The sequence below is a fragment of the Hydra viridissima genome, unplaced genomic scaffold (assembly GCF_058129835.1).
Source record: "Hydra viridissima isolate aposymbiotic clone 2 unplaced genomic scaffold, HvirCarnegie_v1 scaffold_5, whole genome shotgun sequence".
Lineage (NCBI taxonomy): Eukaryota > Metazoa > Cnidaria > Hydrozoa > Anthoathecata > Hydridae > Hydra > Hydra viridissima.
In genome coordinates, this window is record NW_028324304.1 from 17,306,356 (window position 1) to 17,325,848 (window position 19,493).

General features: G+C 31.8%; 1 protein-coding gene and 2 pseudogenes across 1 annotated transcript; all 3 read right to left on the minus strand.

The window, feature by feature from the left end:
• Positions 1-11: 11 nt before the first annotated feature.
• On the minus strand, positions 12-3,558 carry LOC149889063 (uncharacterized). Its single transcript, XM_090087502.1, has 3 exons — positions 2,709-3,558; positions 2,490-2,553; positions 12-2,400 (listed from the first exon to the last, which is right to left on the minus strand). The coding sequence occupies exons 1-3, from the start codon at positions 3,149-3,151 to the stop codon at positions 565-567; spliced, it is 2,343 nt and encodes a 780-aa protein (XP_089943628.1). The 5' UTR covers positions 3,152-3,558; the 3' UTR covers positions 12-564.
• A 1,053-nt stretch (positions 3,559-4,611) lies between these two features.
• Positions 4,612-9,771, minus strand: LOC149889064 (uncharacterized; annotated as a pseudogene).
• A 2,159-nt stretch (positions 9,772-11,930) lies between these two features.
• Positions 11,931-18,204, minus strand: LOC149889065 (uncharacterized; annotated as a pseudogene).
• Positions 18,205-19,493: the final 1,289 nt, after the last annotated feature.

Genomic DNA, 19,493 nt, shown 5'->3' on the forward strand with positions numbered 1-19,493 from the left:
TTAAGCCACTACCAAAATGTACTTTTTTTCTCAGATCATATTGGCTCACTTTGGGATTTGTTGTACATATTATTCTAAGACAATCCTGAAAATTTAAGACCTATTGGATAAAGAGCAATTTTGGGAAATAGTTTTAAAGTTTTTAAGTATTCTCTTGTTTTCAATGAATTATTCATTTTTATGGCATTTTTAATATTTATTATACTTCAGTACAAACTTTGATACAAATATTCATTCCATTAGAATATTTGAATATTATGGAATGAATATTCACCACATAATCTTAAACACTGAGATAGAAACAGAGGGCTGAGGGGCAAGAGTCCCCCCCCCCCTCCTTAAAACTTTATTTTTTTATTTAAATTTTGTTTCTGGCTGCCTTAGCCCCCGCTTATTTCTGAAATTACTGCGTTCAACATGTTTTTTTGCACAGGGGTGATTTCAAAGTTAAGTTTAAGAGAGGTTTGCTATTTTTAAAAAAATTATTCTTGACAGTAGTCAAGTCAAGGATGCCCTCTGACTTTGGTATGTGATCTAAATTAAATTGAAAAAAAAAACATTTTCTCATGAAAAAGGTATAAAGTAATCAGTTTTAGATAAATTACATTTATTTTCTGCTCTGCTTTGGTTTTTAGTTAGAATAAAATTATGTCTCTTTACTTGACCATAAACTATCTTTGATGCCTCTGATACTAGCTTCACGGACCTTTCCACTGACTGTGAATTGTTGGGTAAATCTGTAAGAATAGGTTTTTTAGAAGTCTGCAAAGCGTTCTCTAATTCAAATGATGGAATTAGGATAGAAGTTGGAGGTTCAACCTCAATTAAAGAAACATCAACTAAACTACTCCATGTATAAGCGTTAAAGTTAATAGGCATAATTAATTTTGCTTTGATTTTTGGTTTGACTTCAGGACTTACTTCTCTTAATTGCCTTATGTGCAAAACTTGCTTAATAGCTTGAGCCCTTATATCTTTTTCATCATCTTGCAACATAGAATATAAAAAGTTTTCTTGAAGACAGCAATAAGAGTTTCCTTGAAGATTTTGAAAAACAATTTGCTGTATATTATCTGCCTGATTTTTAACAAGCTCTATTGTCTTATGAAGAAGTCTAGGAGCATCTTTATAAAGTCCAGACCTTTTATGGGCAAACCACATGGGGCAATATACTTGGACTATATACTTTGTAATTGTACACAACTCATCTGTAGGATTCTTCGATCTTGCATAAACCATCATTATTCTTAAAGCTAGAGTTAACCATCTGGCATGGTAAACAGGTCCTGGTTTTTTTATTGAATATTTTGGAGATATAAAGCCTTTAGATATTCCAATACAGTACTCGTAAAGTTTACGTTGATCTGTACTAAGATCAGATAAAATATTAGAGTTTACATAGGAATCAATCTCTGAATGAATTGGAACAAAATCAATTATTGGTAAATCATGCAAATCACTTGCAGAAGCTTTTTGACCAATAGGGCCCTTATATTTCTTTGGATCGTTAGTTTTACCATCTACTTCAGCTATGACATGGCGAAGTGGTAACTCATTTTGGTGAAGTACACATCCTATTAAATGGATTCGTCGGTTTAAAAGCTTTTCTAATGTCACAACTAAGCCATTATCTGCACCAGTATTAGCAGAAGTATTATCAAGAACAATGGCTTCCAAACTACTAATGCTGTTGTATTTTTTGAGTATTTTTAGAGTCTCAGTTGCCATTGTAATTCCTGTTCCATTTTTTATTTCAATATGAGTTAAATATTTCTTAGAAAAAGGTCCACTTTCTGCAGTAAAAGTTAAGTGATGTTCATCTTTTACTGTTCTTTTAATAATAGGTTCTGCATATTGATCATATCCTAATATATGTGCTAATGTATTTTTGTCTTTTTTACTATCTACTCCAATGACTTTTAAATGAAAAACTTCTGAACTATGTTTTTCACTAATCATGGTTGAAACACGCTTTTTAGTATCAAATATCTTTTTTTCAGTGATAATTTGTGATCTGTCATTTTGAGTAATAATTTGATAGTCTATCAAGGTAGCAGTTGCTATGGCAGATGTTGCAGCGTCACTAACTTCGAACCTGATAGCAGCTTTGGCAATGTTAGTTAAATCTGTGTAATTTTTTTTACACAGTGTTTTTGCAAAAAACTCATGGTTTTGATTTTTATAATCATCATTATTATCTATTTCTACATCATAAGTTTCACTGATACAATCATTATCTGAATGAAGTGCCATGTCACTTGTTAAATAAATTTTCTCCTTACTTTTTTTTCTTGCGATCTTGGCTGTCTCTTTCTTATCAATTTGGCCTATCTGCCAAGTTCCAAAGGGCCCTCGCTTAACTTTTTGATCCTTTAAATACTCTCGTTCTAGAACTGGAACCTTAAGTTAAAAAAAAAAATTTTATAGCTTAGAGAAAGTATTTAAATAATAAAAAGCATAAAAAATAATTATACAAAAAAAAAAGTCACCTGTTTGCTTTCTTCACAGAGACATACATAGTGCTTGTTAGTGCAACCCTTGCATCGAACATTTCTAAAGGGTAATATGTATAATAAAATATAATGCCATAATTTGAGAAGAAATAAAAAAACTTTACAGCTGTAAAATTTGTTGACAGTTTAGTCACAAATTTGTGTGAACAAACATATTGTTTAATATTGTGGTTTTTTGAAAATGTAACTTCAAACCTGTCATCGCAATTTAAAAGAGGAAGTTCACATCTGCATGTTGATATGTCAAACAACTTTAAAAGGTTATTTTCCAACCAACGAACACTGTTTTTATGTTTTGAAGCTTTAGATCGTTCAGCTGCAATTACTTTTTGAAATGTTCTTTGTAACTTATTTCTTAGAGGTTTTTCCTTCATAAGTGGAAGATTTGGATTCACTTTTTTCCAAATTTTTAAAATTTCTTCACTTACTTTTAAAACTATGGCAGGAGAATCAATTTTTTTAGTTGTAATCATTTCTTTTTCGACCTTATAAGCATATTGAATAGTCTGTTTATATGTTGGAAGGTCACTAACAGGTAGTTCGTTTGGTTGCCCAGCATATCTTTCACTTTCATGTCTAGTTATAATATTATGCGTTCTTTTTCTTGTTGGTTTCCCAGATCCACATTTTGCATTCATTTTTTAATATTTAAATTCAGTCTGAAAAAGATTTTTTATATACTTGTTGTGTAAGATAATATAATATGATAATACCATAAATACAAAAGCAAAATATATGGCTAATATAAATACTTTATCCGTATTAGATTTTAATTATTATTTTATATTATAAAACATCGCAAAAAGTATCCTTTTCCAAACACATTTAAAAATGGCAAACTTGTTGTTATTATACAAATTTAAGACGCGAAAATAACATTTTAAGCGAGGTTCTGTCCTATTTCGCAATACTTAAATGGAACCATGAAAATGTAATTGGTTTTATTTTTCCCAAAATAATGACTAAGTTTTAAAATTTTTTAAATTGCAAATAATTTTATTGAATATAAATAGTACATTTCCCAAAGTGAGCCGAGTGTTGACTTTAACTTGGTAGTGGCTTAATATATATATATATAAGAACTGACCTTATATGTATATTTTTTTTTTGTATGGGCCTTTACATCAAGCATATATGGTATAATCCCGCATATATAGGCCTTTTAATAAAAATCCCGCATGGGCTTTTCAGAGCCACCACGCCCCTGCCTTTATGAAAACATATTTTAATTTCAACTTTTAATCAATTTTTTAATAAAGTAAATAACACATTGAAATTTTTTGTAGCATTTAAATAGGTAACTAAATTAAAGGGTTTTTTTTTTAAGACCATCATTAGCACAACAGCTATTTATAGTGTCTCTAGCAACGGAAAATATGGTGCATATATAGCAGAATACTGGACTCTCAAACACCAACATGAGAAAACTAGGATTAGCTCTGAACCAAATTGGTCCATTTAGATTGTTTGAACCAAATTTTCAGCAAAAATTAACTGACGCAGGTAAAAAGCTTAGTGATTACTTCACTGCAACCTTCGCTTTAGCGGAGAACAATCAGAAGTGCAATGTCGTTCACTGCAAATGCCTTAACCGCATAACTGATAACTTCTTGGCTTCCAAAATCGTAACAGACCTCAATTTCAAAATTTGGGGTTGATGAACAGCTACGCAGGAATTCGAAAAAAAGACACCAGTTGTAAGACATCATTTATTGCGTATCATTTAGTCATACTATCATATTTATTGCGTATCATTTAGTCTAACTATTTAGTCACAAGCCCCAAAAAGCAAATTTTATATATCTTATTATACAATAAAAGTTTAGGAATCGCCCCACCCACGTGGGGTAATTCTGAACACACCGTGAGGTAATCACAAACACTGTAAGTAAAAACAGATAAAATGCTAATTGCAATAATTAAGTGCAAAAATCACATATAAAACCTCGGAATATGCTCACTTCCACCAGGCCCTAAAATTGTAACACATCATGCAGTCTTTCATGGACGGATCATGAAACCTTTCCATGCAACTTAATACAACAACAATCTTTTAAAAACAAAATTTTATTTTTTTAACTACTTAAGTTTTAAAAAATTAATATGAACAAAAATCACAAAAAAAACCCCGGGATGTGCTTTCACCAATTGTGCACTGCTCGTATAACCATGCCTGAAATTTATGACACTTGAGGCAGTCTTCTGTTGGCGGATCTTGATCTTCGCAAATTAAAAAACAAATTTCTTTATCACCTCTGGCTCTCTTTTTTTCATTACATGATAGTACATGATCAGCCTCTAGATGATTAAAGTTCTTCTTTCCCTTCTAACTCTCACCAGCAGTATTTTTTACTTCTTGTTCCTTCCTACTTTTCTTTCGCTGCTTGTTCTCTAAAATATTTCTCATTGGAGAACTAGTAATAATGGTGGAATCTTTCTCTGGTTTTCTTTTTTGGCAAATTAAGTACAGAGATATTACTTGAAAATGATGGAAAATGATTTGATTGAATTGGTGCCAGTTCGTGGGCTACAGACCCATCAGGTGACAGAACAACACCAGAAGGATGCAACGACAGATAAACTAATGCTTCAGATGTTTTGGCTCTGTGCAAATCTTCATGTCAAATATCAATTTTATTTTGTGGCAAACAAGCTTGAGTAACAGTATCTGATTGATTGTTTGCATTTTTCTGGGTTTCTGACCTCACAATATTATCTAGTAATGACTTTTCAGGTGCAACTTGAATTGGAGGTGCAACTATTAATTGGAAATAAATCATTGAGTTTTTTGGGATCTAACGAATAAATACCAGCAACTCGAAATCCGTTGGCTTCTTTTTCAATATTGCTGAGATAATTAAATGCTTTTGTAAACAGTTCAACAGCTTCGTATTAAGTAATTCTTCTTCGTGTGTTTGCAGCTAAAAAAATGTCAAATTTCCTGTTGTATGCAGATTTAAGTGGACCAAAGTATGTTAAACCTAATGGTTGCATCCGAAGTGTGTGGTGGAAGGATAACAATAAAATTCCACTTCAACGACAGAGCTGATAGCAATCAATGCTGATATAGCTTTCATGGTTATCTAGGAGTAATACTATTGGTTGGTTTAGTAAATGAGATAAAGTGAATAAACTACTCTACAAATAAATTTTCCTTCCTCTAACCTGAATTACTGAGAGTGGCGCTCATATCAGCATTGCTTCACCGTAACCGTTGATCATGTAAAACAAATGTTTCAAACTTTTTTTACCTTATTTCAAACAAATCCTATTAAAGTTACGTACCTAACAATTTATCTGTTAAAATTAAATGTGAAAAAAGTAAGAAACATTAAATTTCTGGTCGCCTGACATCTGCATGTTCTCAATAACGCTTTTGACGTTCGAAATTACTCCTCTAAAAACGTTCGTTATTTCCCCGCGAATGCAAACAAATGAAATACGATTAATCTATTGAGGTTCTATTAACATACCCAAAATATAATACGTGTAAAAAACTTCTTGATTATGATACTATGCAACAACAACAATAAAAGGAGTGGCTTTATATCCATATTAGCTTCAACATGAATGTTTCTTAAGCAAAAAGTTACATGAACTAATCAAAAAAAGGTAGGATAAATTTATTGTGAACAAAGTGCGTAGCTTCACTACACAGCTGCACGTCTGGAACTTAGCAGGGGCTACTCCTCAGCAGGCAAAAAGAAATTGTCAACTATCGTTTTTTATCTTGCTGTTTTAGACATGTTTTAAACTTTTTCAAGATTTGAGTGATTATCCGTTTCGCCCACATATGGCGGCTAAATTGAATACGTGAATCTGGCAAAACGAATAATGATATTTAATCAAAGCAATTGTTGCAAAAACATTATCCTCGCCCGGAATATGAAGATTAAGTTTCATGGGTCCACTTTCTGCAAATATTACACTGAATCCAATCCTCGGAGGGTCTTTATGTTTTTCGTTACAGACAGTGCAAAAGAAATCTTGTTTTTCTTTTTCTTTGTTTGTAACTGGTCCTCATATGGCACTTGTTTTTCTAATTCTAACATTTGATGGACCCAGAAATTCAAACAACACTTTTTTTTTCTTGTTGCAGAGAGAATCCTTTCTTTCTGCGCCATTTTTATTGGAGTGCTTCATAAAGTTTCTGCTTTTTGTTGTGTGTTTTAGGACCGAATTTTTTTTGCTTTATATGAACCGGTATTGGCACGGTTTTTTATAAAGTTCTTGAATCTGGTTTTCAATCATCTTGATTTTCTTTATTGGCGATATTTGTATGACAATAGTTGGCGACAGAGCTCGATGGTAGGCCTTGAGGAGATAATGTGTCCGGTGGCAAACAGCAATTGGCTGATATCTATATATGTGGCTCAGCCACTGTTTGATTTTGCTTTACTTTTCTAGTGCCACTGACGTTAGTTTCTTGTACGTTGTTTGCAGTTCTTCCTTGATAAACCTCAAAATGTAAATTACTTGTCCCCAATTATGTGGCTATATGTCGCTTACACGGAATCCGCTGATTGGGTTAGCTCCTGTAGCTCCTTTCATATACGCTCCCGTAAACAGTTTTGTAATCTCATACTGATTGATGATTTTGCTTAGATGTTGTTTTCGGAAAGTATTAACTTCGATCTCAAAGAGCTTTTTATTGACCCGTAAACTGCAATATCTAACGGTTGCAATTTGCGTGACTTGTGGGACGTAGTGACGACAATATGACTTTGTTTTTCGTTTCAAAATTAAGTGCTTCTTAACTTTTGTGCGATTCTTGATTGTCTAGTATTTAAAGTGTTTTATGTTTTTTAGTGGAACGCACTTTTTTCATAAACATTTGCAGCCAGTCTAAAAACTTGGTAGAGTTAATCCAACCAATGACGGTGGTTCTAGCTTCTGCAACAGGGGGACCATAAATATTTGGTGGGATAAGTTTTCCCGAGGTACAACAACAGTAAATTATAGTCATCAGGACTTCTTTCTTATTACTTGAAACAATTTCAACTTTTTTTTCATAGGTCGACAATACTTTTGGTGGTTTGCTAATGAAATCCTTACTCCAGTTTCATCCATGTTAAAGATTATATCTGCTGAAATATTGTGTTTTCCTATAATTTCTCCAAACAAACTATAAAATCAAGTAACAGCTTCGCGATTGAATTCTTTGATACGAATTGTAGATGTTGATTCAAGAGATCTCAGTGCCAGTGTCGGGTGGCGGAGCTTGAAATTCTTAAACCACCCATTGCTAGGTATATTTCCTGAAAAAACACCATGTCATTTTTTCTTTTTCGCAAATTTTTGAACTATTTGCAGAAATTCAGTCCGCCTAATACCATAAAACAAAGAATCTAATATTGAACATACAACAAGAGCTCTTCTTCTTTCTCGAGAGTTAAAACAGATACAAAGCGACCTAATTTCCACTCTTAATCTGTCTATGCAAAGTTGCATGAGGAATGCCATACCTTTTACTTGCTTTTAACGTTGAAGTTTTCTTAGCTTCTTCTATTGCTTTAACTAAGTTTTCTTCAGACCAACTAGCTCGACTATTCTTACGCTTATAATTATACACAATCTGTAATAGATCATTTTTAATTATACAATATATGATAACACATCATGTAAATAAGAAAACGTTATAAACGGAGCTGGGTAAAATGGACTCCATCCTTTTTACCCGGTTCCGTTATGCTTGTCGGGCACGTTTTGAAACCTCAAAATTAAATAAGTACGGTTTTTAAAACACAAGATATGTTATACTTGTTGCACGTCTTATAACATTTAATTTTGATAACAATATTTAAAGACGAATAGCAATTAACATAATAAAACTAACACATGGTAGTTAAAACTAATGGTAATTACGGCTTTATGACTTATTTCAAAACAAATTCACTTGCGAGAACGTATACACTTGAATATCAATCGGCACTGTCGTTTATGCACTTTCCGGCCACCCATTGAGTGTGGCGCACCCATTAAAACTACATTTGTAATTTTAACCGTTTCTGTGGTGAACTGGACTAAGTGAATTATTCTTTATGCCCGACCTATCCTTTTTGCCCGTCCGTTCCCTAGGACTTTTCTTTATAATAGGCTTCTTCAATAAAAACCTGATGAATCTGATCTAGAAGTTTCTAGTTTTGATTTAAAGCTAACACGTTAGCTGCCGACTACTAGCTAACTCGTATGCCGAACTTTGTTGTTAGACGTTAATTACGAAGTAAGTCATAGAACGTTCTTTGGTGATCTACACAACTACAATTAAACACGTAGCAAATTAATGTTATTTTTCTGTATCTGGTGTTAGGGATTAGAAATAACATTAGCATTTTGGCGCAATTTTATAGATTTTTTATAATTTATCTGAATAATTAAAAAATCGGTAATAACAACTTATGTAAAAGGTAATAATGAAGCTGTTTTTTTATTATAACTGAATACATTAAATTATATCTTTTAAAAAGATTAAATGTTAAAACAATTTTCGGCGTACAAGTTTTCTCAGAATAGTATGGGCCATAATATCTTGTTTTTCTTCGTACTTTTTTCTCTTACGGTAGGTAAGTAACTGTTTTGATACAAAAAACCAGCTACGAAATATCTTGCATACGAAGATAATCGTAGTTGGCGCTTCTAGATTTTCTCTTTCTTGTTATCAAAGTCCAGTCAGTGTCCAAAGTGGATGGACGTTTTGAGGACCTTCAGTCAAAGTAGAATTTAAATTTGAAGTGGAGTTAATATAAGGTCTTGATTGATCAACGTTATCTGGATTAGGTGTTATTATCTCCGGAAGTTGAGACTCAGTTCAAGTGCTTGTCTTTGATTGCAACTGCAAAACCTGCTTCAACGAAGGTATCTACATATTGCATTGAGTTGGCTGCAAGCTTTTAAAGAGAATTCACAAAATATTTCACTAATCTGAAATACTGTAACTTCTCTACCTGAGATATTATTCGTCCTCTAAAGATTGGTTATAGTAGGTTTCAAGAGAAAACATCAGACTCACGGAGGTTGAATTTAAATGTAGATGTGTGGGGTATACATAATATTTTAAAAATATATAAAAATCTAGTCGGACGTTATTAATCACTTTTTTTTTATAGGCAATATTTTTGTTTAAAGCGACAGCTGGAATATGTATCGAATGTAGTGAACGTTTTTTTCCTGACCTAAGTACTGACTCTTCTGCATCAATAGATACATTATTTCTAAAAATTTTACTAGGTCTACTAATCTTCTTTAGTATGAGAGCCATTGTCGTGGTTTAATATAAGACTGAAGCTTGTTATATAAGCGCTGTTATTGACTATACGTTTAGTTACGTTTGTGGTGATCAAGATTTAGATACTTTGCAAGATTAAAATGATACAGAATAAGGTTCATTTAAAGCGTTGTAAATTAAACTTATTGTGAGGAGGGAAGATGAAGAAAATTGTAAACATCATCTTTAAGTTTTACCCGACTCAAACACGCTACATTCGAACGAGGAAAAGAGCGAATCAACCAAAAACACCAGATGGAAACACATGTCTAATGACATGAAAAATGAATGAGTCCCACCATTAATGAATAAAACTGTTTTCGCAAACACGGACTGAAACACAATGATATGATTTTAATTAGTAAAGTTCTAGAAAGTTCTGTAGCCATTCTGATGTAAAGACTAATAAAAAGAAAACTAGTAAAACTTGTTTTAAAGAATACCATGACTCAGCAGTTGAAATAAAAAGTACTGAACGAACTTGAAGAAAAAGAAATCTATTGTCTGGACGAGAATTCAAAATAACACCTGCGGACAGATAGAAAAGGAACGGTTGAGAAAATCTTTTGGGAGATTTTTTTTAGATTTTTTTTGAGAGAGATTTTAGTAGGTTTTCTTGAGCCCTTTCTTTAGAGAGATGTTTTCGGGAAAATTTTGATGAAGTGTTTTAAAGAGAGTTTTTGAAGATGTGTTAAGATAGAGTTATGAAAGATTTTAAAAAAGGATTTTAAAATAGAAAGAAAAAGTTTTAAGAGATTTTAAGAGATTATATGAAAAAAGAATTTAAGAGAATTTTAAGAGATTTTAAAAGAGGATTTTACGAGAAAAGGATTTTTGAAGATTTAAAGAGAATTTAATGAAAAGAATTTATGAACAATTTAAAGAGGAACTTATGAGAAGGATTTGGTAAGGAAATGTATTTGAGTAACTTTCAATTTGCGTTGTAAATATTAATGTATTGTTATTTGTATGAGTTAATATTAAGAAAATATATATATTGATGGGAAATAATTGAGAATATTTATTAAGAAAAATCAGTCGCAAACATTTATATTTTTGTTTGCATTTTGAGTAAGGCAATATTGTTAATATTATTAGTATTTTTGGGTAATTCCATGTAAAAGTGGGACAGTCATTTCGGTCACCTCTTGGATTTTCTTTAAATTTTAACCAGTGGTACCTATTACTGAAACATGAAAAAATGCAAAATTTGAACTCCCAAATCCAAACGGTTCAAAAGTTATGACATTTTGAAATTCAGCCTAAAACGTTCATTTTTTTACGAAGTCTGCCATTATGGATTTTGTAGTTGTACTTTTAATTGAATAATTTAAGATCTAGTGGAAGAATGTGGCTAAAAATTGGTACCTGACCATTTTTGAGGGTGCTGAATTCAAAAATATAGATAAAATAGACAAGCTTAAATTTTTTGATTTTTTATTTTACTTTAAAATGACCAGTCAAATTTTTTGTTTTGTTACCATGGGTTGCGCTTTCATTAATTCCCGGAGTTGCCCAAGTCTCATGGATTCGATTTTTTTTTCAAATGAATTAGTTGATCCTAGGCTATCTTTATAAAAAAGATGGTTTTGGTTTCTTAAAGTATAATAAAGATATGTCATTTTGAAATTTAGACAAAAAAATTCTTTATTTGGCCGCTATTCTCTATTATAGATTTTATAGCGATACTTTTTGTGTGAATAATTTAAGTTCTAGTACAGAAATATTACTGAAAATTGGTACCTGACCATTTTTAAAGACGTTGAATACAAAGATGAAGAGAAATTAATCCAATTCCTAATATTTTAGAACAATTTTTGAATTTTAAAATGTCAACAGTCCTTTTTTTTTTCTTGTGACCATAATTTGCATTTCGTTTATTTCTGGATTTGCCTTACTCTCATTGTGAAATAAGATGTTTTTGAAAAGTTTAGGTCTCTGACAGAAAATAAAAAATTCTATTGCTTGGCATAACTTGCATATTTATGATCAATATTTTCAAAAGTATACATGAAAATACTATGCAACAAATTGAAAAAAAATTTTTTTTTTTTTATTATTTTAATAATTAGGTATTATTTCAAAATATTTGTTGCATGCTAAAATTTTAGGTTACATGTTCAAATGTTGTGTTAAAAAATAAGAAACTAAAATGCAAACTTTTTTGAAAAATATTAAAAACCTGCTTTATTGAAAAAAGCTCAAAAATAAAAATGAAAAGGAATAACCAAATATTACTAAAATTGAAGTTTATATCATTTAAATAATGAAAGTAAAATATTAATCAACTTTCACTGAAAAGATAAAACTTGTTCAAATAGAGTTTCATCTTCTTTTGAGATATGGTACTGACGCCCAGAAGATGCTGAAGGTGTTTTAACAAGAGAAATTACATTCATTCTTGGCACCCAGCAATTATCATCCCGCTTTGGCCAGTAGTACGACCGACTTGGATAATGTGGATGCATAAACTTTACCATAAAATCATCATTCTCTTTATCAACTTCAGAAACCATAACAAACCAGTAAAAATCGTCGTATTTGCAAAATAGGTATTGTGACATCATAACATTGTCAATTTTAATAATTTCATATTTTTGTTTTTTGAGGAAGTCAAATGTAAGAGCAAAATCATCATCATCGGATACCCTTTTCATTTTTATTATTGAATGAGAAGATGGTATAAATTGATGGAAACTTCTTGTCCCAGGAATAGTGGTTGCTATTAAAAGTCTCTGAGTAAGTTTGTTTCTTACTAGCTCCATTTTTTCATCAGTGAAGTACACAAACGTAATCCCACTGATTGACTTTTGACAGTAGGGTAGGGTGGGGCAAGATGCCCCCCTTAACAAACTTTAGCGTATATAACAAATGCTTTTACATTTTCTAGTAGTTTTTCTTTTTAATATCAAAGTTTACTTATAAGAGAAGACATTGGTGAGATAAAATAACTACTTTATTACTGGTGATAAACTTTAAATTTAAAAAAAACTAATAATTGTGCAAGGAGACATCTTGCCCCAGCCGTGGGGCAAGATGCTCCGAGGAGTGCATATTGCCCCAAACCTTTAAAACAGTTGTTAAAAATAACTATCAGTTAGAATAAAAGCTATTAATAGTTCTTTATAAAAGCTCTTTACATTTTGTTAAAATAACTGAAATGTAAACACTGCAATTATTCTATGCAATTGTCTTGAAGATAAATAACTTCTTTTTAATTTATATCACTAACATAAATGTTCAAATAGCATATACATGATTATGATTCACAGTAGTAGCATAAGTCTGAATCTTCTGGACCACATGAAAAGTGGTACCAAGATGTACATTTAGTACATTGTGTCCAATCATCAAATGGTGGCATATTGTATGGACAAGAGCAAATGGTGCATAGAGTTGTATCAATGATAAAACTTTCAGAGGCAGAAACCATATCTGTCTTCCTTTTCATTTGTTTCTTTATTTCATTAGGTCTTTCTGCTTTCTGATTTTCAGGCTTCTTCACCTTTTTTGTCTTCAAATTTATTGATTTCATTTTTTGCTTGATCACCTTATTAAGTGCAGCTTTTTCTTTACGCAATATGACTGCTTGTTGCTTTTCTTTTACATTGTTTTCATGCTCTTCTAGTCGTTTCTTGAAAGGTGAAAAAGTAAGATTTTCAGCTGACTCTGTTTCTCTTTCGTTGTCTTAATACAGGAATTTTGGGACGTGGAGGAATCTTTTCCAAAATTTTTAAGGGAGACTTAAGGCCAAGACACTCATCAACAATTGGCAAAACTGCATTAACAGTTGTCATGAGCACAACATTTACTGCTGCAAGTTTTGCAGCAGTAAATGTTGTGCTCATGACATTTGGCAACTGTATAGGTGCAACAAGAGGCAAATTAGACAATTCACTTGATTGCTGACAGATTTCCAATGGCTCAGCTTCATTAGTGAGCAAAGCTGCGTCAAAGGCTTCATCGTTAAAAATAAGGTCATTTATTGGGTATAAACCAGAGCATCTAAACCCATTGATTGCTTTGTCAATGTTTGCAGTAAAGTTGTAGACAGTTGCAAAAATACCTGCCATGTCAAAAAATGAAATTCTACGCCCCTGATGTGATAACATCCAGTTGCTTGCTGCTGTATTGTAACCAACTTTCAATGGTTTAAAAAATGTACGATCTAAAGGTTGCATCTTGTGTGTACAATGAGGTGGAAGAGTTATGAGATGGATCCAATTGTCACGACAAAAGTTAATGGCCTCAAGTGTTTTGTGACTGTGATGACCATCAAGTACAATGAATTGCTCATTAGTTTTAGATGCATGAGTCACAGCAACAAAATGTGTTAACCATTCAATGAATAAAGATGAATCAGTCCATCCACTGGAGCTAACTCTAATAATTGAGCCTGAAGGTGCACCAACAGCCAGCCTATCAGTCATTCGCTTACGGGGAAATACAAATAATGGTGGGACATAAGCGCCACTTGCACTCATTGCACACACAACTGTCACAGTAGCACCTCTTTCTCCACTAGTCATTTTTGAAACTTGTTGTTTGCCTTTCGTTGCAATTATTTTTCCTGGCTTATGGACATTTGTGATTCCAGTTTCATCCATATTCCAGAGCTGATTGGCTGAAAACTTATGTTCCTCAAATAATGACTTGTATACTGAAAAAAACTGATTTACTTTTGGTTTATTAAAGCCAATGGCTCTGCTTATACTGGTGGCTTGTGGAGTTCGAATAGAAAGTTGTGGATTGCGAGACATGAATCCTCGCAGCCAATCCACTCCTACCATTTTTGACTCTTTATTAAAAGGATTATCAATTCCCATTTGTTTAGCAAAATCATATGCTAGGCGACGCACATCTATTGTTGTCAAGCCAAATAATGCTCTTTCCATAATCTGAACTTGTGTAACAATCTTTAATTCAAATTCTTTACTAAAAACAGGAGATTTTCCACCCAGAGATAAACCACCAACTACTTTTACTTTTCCATCTCAATGACGCTGTAATGTTTTTTTGTTAATACTAAATTCTGATGCAACATTCTTTAGACTGCAGCCCATCTTGATTGCATCTAATGCTGACTTTATTCTATTATTTGTTGCACCTCTCTGTGTTTTTCGCACATAATTTCTCACCATTATTTTTAATATTTAAATATGTATCTAAAGAAATATTAAAACCTTAAAATTTTAATTATATGAACATACAAACACATACACAGTATTATACAATTATTTAATACATTATTACTTTATACATTACATAAAATCCATAAATTAACTCTCTTTGAGTTAAATTTGGATTGAGTTAAAAACTTACTAAAGTTACATGTACATACAAAATTACTCAAGATTATTAATAATAACACGATGTTGCAATTATTAACAATATGTTGCAAGCTAAACACAGCTCTTTTTAGTAAAAATTGTATTACACGCATGTAATAATAAATGAAGTTGTACTACATTCAATTGCTGATAAGTAATTGAATGTAATACAACTTCATTCAGCTGAATGCAAATGCATATTTGTAAAAGTTTTACAAATATGCATTGAATTGCATGTGATACAGCTTCATTTTACTTAGTATACACATTATAACATTTAATTAATATATAAAGTTATTTTAAAAAGCTATTTATAAATATGTTTAATAGTTATCAACATATAAACCAACATATAAACATTGTCAATAGCTAAATTAGTAAACGCTTTAATGTTCTAAACACATTATAAAAATGGTAGAAATTCCGTAAAACCACGACGCAAGAAGCCCTTTGAGGGCATCTTACCCCACGTAACCAAGGACATCTTGCCTCATCTGTAGTGAGTGCAAGTTTAATACAAATAAAATTAATTTTATTGCTCAGTTATAAACTTTCTTTACTATATATTATTGTGGGATGAATTCTCTATAAAATAACACATTCCTTACCTTAATCGCATCAGTATTGCCAATCCAATAAACATTCGAAATTAGAAGCAACTTACTAACAAAATACTCCAAAAAGTTATAAACCGATTTAAACCTCAACTAACAGCAATATTAAAAACATTTTTTACTCCACAATACTGTCTTAACTTTATCAATAGTATAATAGAGGAATAAAAAATTGCTATTCTATGATACTCTCACAAAAGCAAAAAGACTTCTTGCCCCACGGGTCATCTTGCCCCACCCTACCCTATTCAAACATTGCTTGAGAAGACAGTATATGACCTGTGGTTGGACTCTGCAAGCTAGCTGTTCCAACAAGCCTTTTAACAGTGCCACCTATTCCATCGCATGGAGATTTGCCATGGCTTGTTGCAAAGAAATTCCAGATGCAACGAACAGAAAAATCTTGAGCGTGGTGACATAAATTGTAAAAATGTTTGGAGTTCTTATACTGCCCTGCACAGCCATCAGAAAAATAATGAATTTTTGTAATTGTGGGACAAATATCAGTTTTTATATGATTAATGGTTTTATGCATAACTTCAGTGATAAATCCAACATAATGGTTCAAATCATCTGAAATTACACAAAAAGAAGATATTTCCAAGTTCACTTTCTTGTAATAGATGACAACTGGATGAAGGGAACATTGACTCTTGCTCCAATGGTAACTCTGTATCTCGTCTTGTACTACAAAAGTGTAATTCTCTGCAAAATCTGCCAGTACATTAGCCTCATCAATACTAATTGTTTCTTTGAGATGCTTTAGATAGCTAGATTGTGATTTTGCTTTAAATGAATGAGAAGTAATATTATCAAGTTTTTCACACAGGAGCTCTATGAATTCATTTAATGAAAGTTTTATTGTTAATTGTTCAGTTCTATCTGTTGTTGTCCACTGTTTGAAATCCACTGACTGTTCATTTTCATCACTGTCTTATTGCTCTTTTGGATCATCATTTTGTGTGAGATACTGCTGGAAATAATTTTGGGCAACTTGTATGCCAGGACAACTATTGCATCGGTGAACCATGCAAACTTTAGATTTTCTGCTGCAGACAATCTTTTCAATGATTTCATGGTAAGATGTTTCAAGGCCTATAGCACTCAACATCAATTTAACATTTTGGTGTATTGTACACAAACAGAATGTGTACCTTTTGGACCAGCAAGGATGCACCATTAAGGCCGAAGACTGCAAAATTTAGAAAAACCAATTTTATGGCCTGCGTACTTTGTCATATATGCCACATAGAGCTCCTTAAGTTACACAAAATCAATTTTTTTGACATGTATTTTCTTTCCCCAACACTTACAGTCTTATTTACCTGGCATTTGCCTTGAATACTCATCGTCACAATAAAAAAGCTTTACAAGTTCTATAACATCTTTACTGTTCGATGCCGTTCAACCACATCAGGGTATGCTATGATGCCTTTTTGGTCGCGTAAAAACATTGCATTTTGAATTTTGTGTTTTGAAACTGAAAACTCTTTTGCTGCTTTTCTGATAGACCAAGATTTTGGGGTTAATGTCAAAATTTGAAGTTGCTGCCTTCTGTTAGAAACCTTAAGTTTTCTTTCATGCATTCTACAAGGAAGTCTAGATCGCCAGCTTTGGTTTGAATTTCCTTTAGAACTTCATTTTTTGGTGCAACAAGATCGGATTCGGTTACATCAAGAGCAGTTGCAAGCTTCTTAATAACTGCTTCTTCAAATTGCTTTATCTTTCTCTTTCCAATTGAAGGTTGTTAGAGGTTTTGGGAAAATGAACTTTTAGAGGAGACACTTCAAGTTCGCATAAAGTACTGTTGAGTAATGATCTTGTTGATTCCATTATAATTTCTTTTTCCATATTATTTTCAGTTAATTTTATCTCCAACTTGTTCTCTTCTGATTCTTCACTTGATGCTAACTTATGTCTGCATTGTGGACAAAGTTTTTCACCTGGAACTACGAATTTGCCTTTACTGCATAGGTACTTTGCTGTATCCAAGTTGATTTCACGAAGACTACCTAAAAAAAGGGAAGAGCTCTTTTAATATGTATAAAAATTTTAATAAAACCTTAAAAACTTTAAAGTTGCAAAGAATTTAATAGTGCACTTTCAGAAGTCAGCTAAAAGGTTAAATATAGCTAAAATAGAATTTGGCTGCCAATAATTTCATTATTGTAACTCACAACATTTTCAGAAAACTGAAAGTTATGATTACTGTAAATACCTTTTATAACTTTGTTATGCGTATTAAATGGATTGCACCATCGTGTTAATTTAGTTGTATAACGGTTCAAATAAATATGTTTATGATGGAGACAAGTTGTTGGTTTGACATTTATCATTGAGAGCCCAGTCCTCCACATTAATATTTCTCTTTCATATTTAGGAATATCTTCAAAAGGTTCAATACCCAGCAACGATGTATATGTTGTGAGATGACATTAACTTTCTAGGTTGATTCCAATGGAGCACTGTTGGCTGTTTGCCATGACTAAGAAACTGAATTACCAAACAAGATTTAATAATTATTCAAACTAAAATTAAAATAATTTTTTTTATTGAAATTTGTTATTGCTAACTGTTGTTTCAAAACTATATTTAGACGACATAACTGACGTCCCAAAACTATATTTAAATATCACAGAAGGCGTTGCAAAACTATATTTTTCATTATAATTCACATCACAAAACTTTATTTATATATCAAAACCAACCTTAATAAACTGTTTTTACACACCACAATTGAACAATTGAGTCAGGCAGTTTGTGACAATATTACCCCGTTTTATGGTTAAGTAATATTATACCATTTTAAAATTCAAAAGTTATTCTAAGATATTAAGAATTGAATTAATTTCTCTTCATCTTTGTATTCAACGTCTTTAAAAATGGTCAGGTACCAATTTTCAGTTATATTTCTGTACTAGAACTTAAATTATTCACACAAAAAGTATCGCTATAAAATCTATAATAGAGAATAGCGGCCAAATAAAGAATTTTTTTGTCTAAATTTCAAAATGACATATCTTTATTATACTTTAAGAAACCAAAACCATCTTTTTTATAAAGATAGCCTAGGATCAACTAATTCATTTGAAAAAAAAATCGAATCCATGAGACTTGGGCAACTCCGGGAATTAATGAAAGCGCAACCCATGGTAACAAAACAAAAAATTTGACTGGTCATTTTAAAGTAAAATAAAAAATCAAAAAATTTAAGCTTGTCTATTTTATCTATATTTTTGAATTCAGCACCCTCAAAAATGGTCAGGTACCAATTTTTAGCCACATTCTTCCACTAGATCTTAAATTATTCAATTAAAAGTACAACTACAAAATCCATAATGGCAGACTTCGTAAAAAAATGAACGTTTTAGGCTGAATTTCAAAATGTCATAACTTTTGAACCGTTTGGATTTGGGAGTTCAAATTTTGCATTTTTTCATGTTTCAGTAATAGGTAGGGTAAAGTGAGGTTAACTGGGTACAGTTTTTTTTTGGGTGATGTAATTGTAACAAATTACTGCTTTTCAATATTTTTTCTGTTCATAACTATGAGAATATTAATATTCCATCTAATAAATTCAAATGAATTAGTTAATATATGCTGTGGCCTTGTAAATATTGCATTTTTTAGACATGTGTCCCGTGGCCCAGTTAACCACAGTGACGGGTTTAACTGGGCCACCCTATGGGGTTGACTGGGTACATACTAGTGAAACTACAATAATATTAGTTTTTATTTTGATAATATATATTTAGTTAAGAAAGATAGAATT

Bases quoted from the DNA above. Each gene is read 5' to 3' on its own strand.
- LOC149889063 (XM_090087502.1), bottom strand. From the start codon at position 3,151: ATGAATGCAAAATGTGGATCTGGGAAACCAACAAGAAAAAGAACGCAT. The intron at 2,554-2,708 runs GTTTGAAGTTAC...ATTACCCTTTAG, and splicing joins CTTTTAAATTGCGATGACAG to AAATGTTCGATGCAAGGGTT. The intron at 2,401-2,489 runs GTGACTTTTTTT...TTTTAACTTAAG, and splicing joins TCTGTGAAGAAAGCAAACAG to GTTCCAGTTCTAGAACGAGA.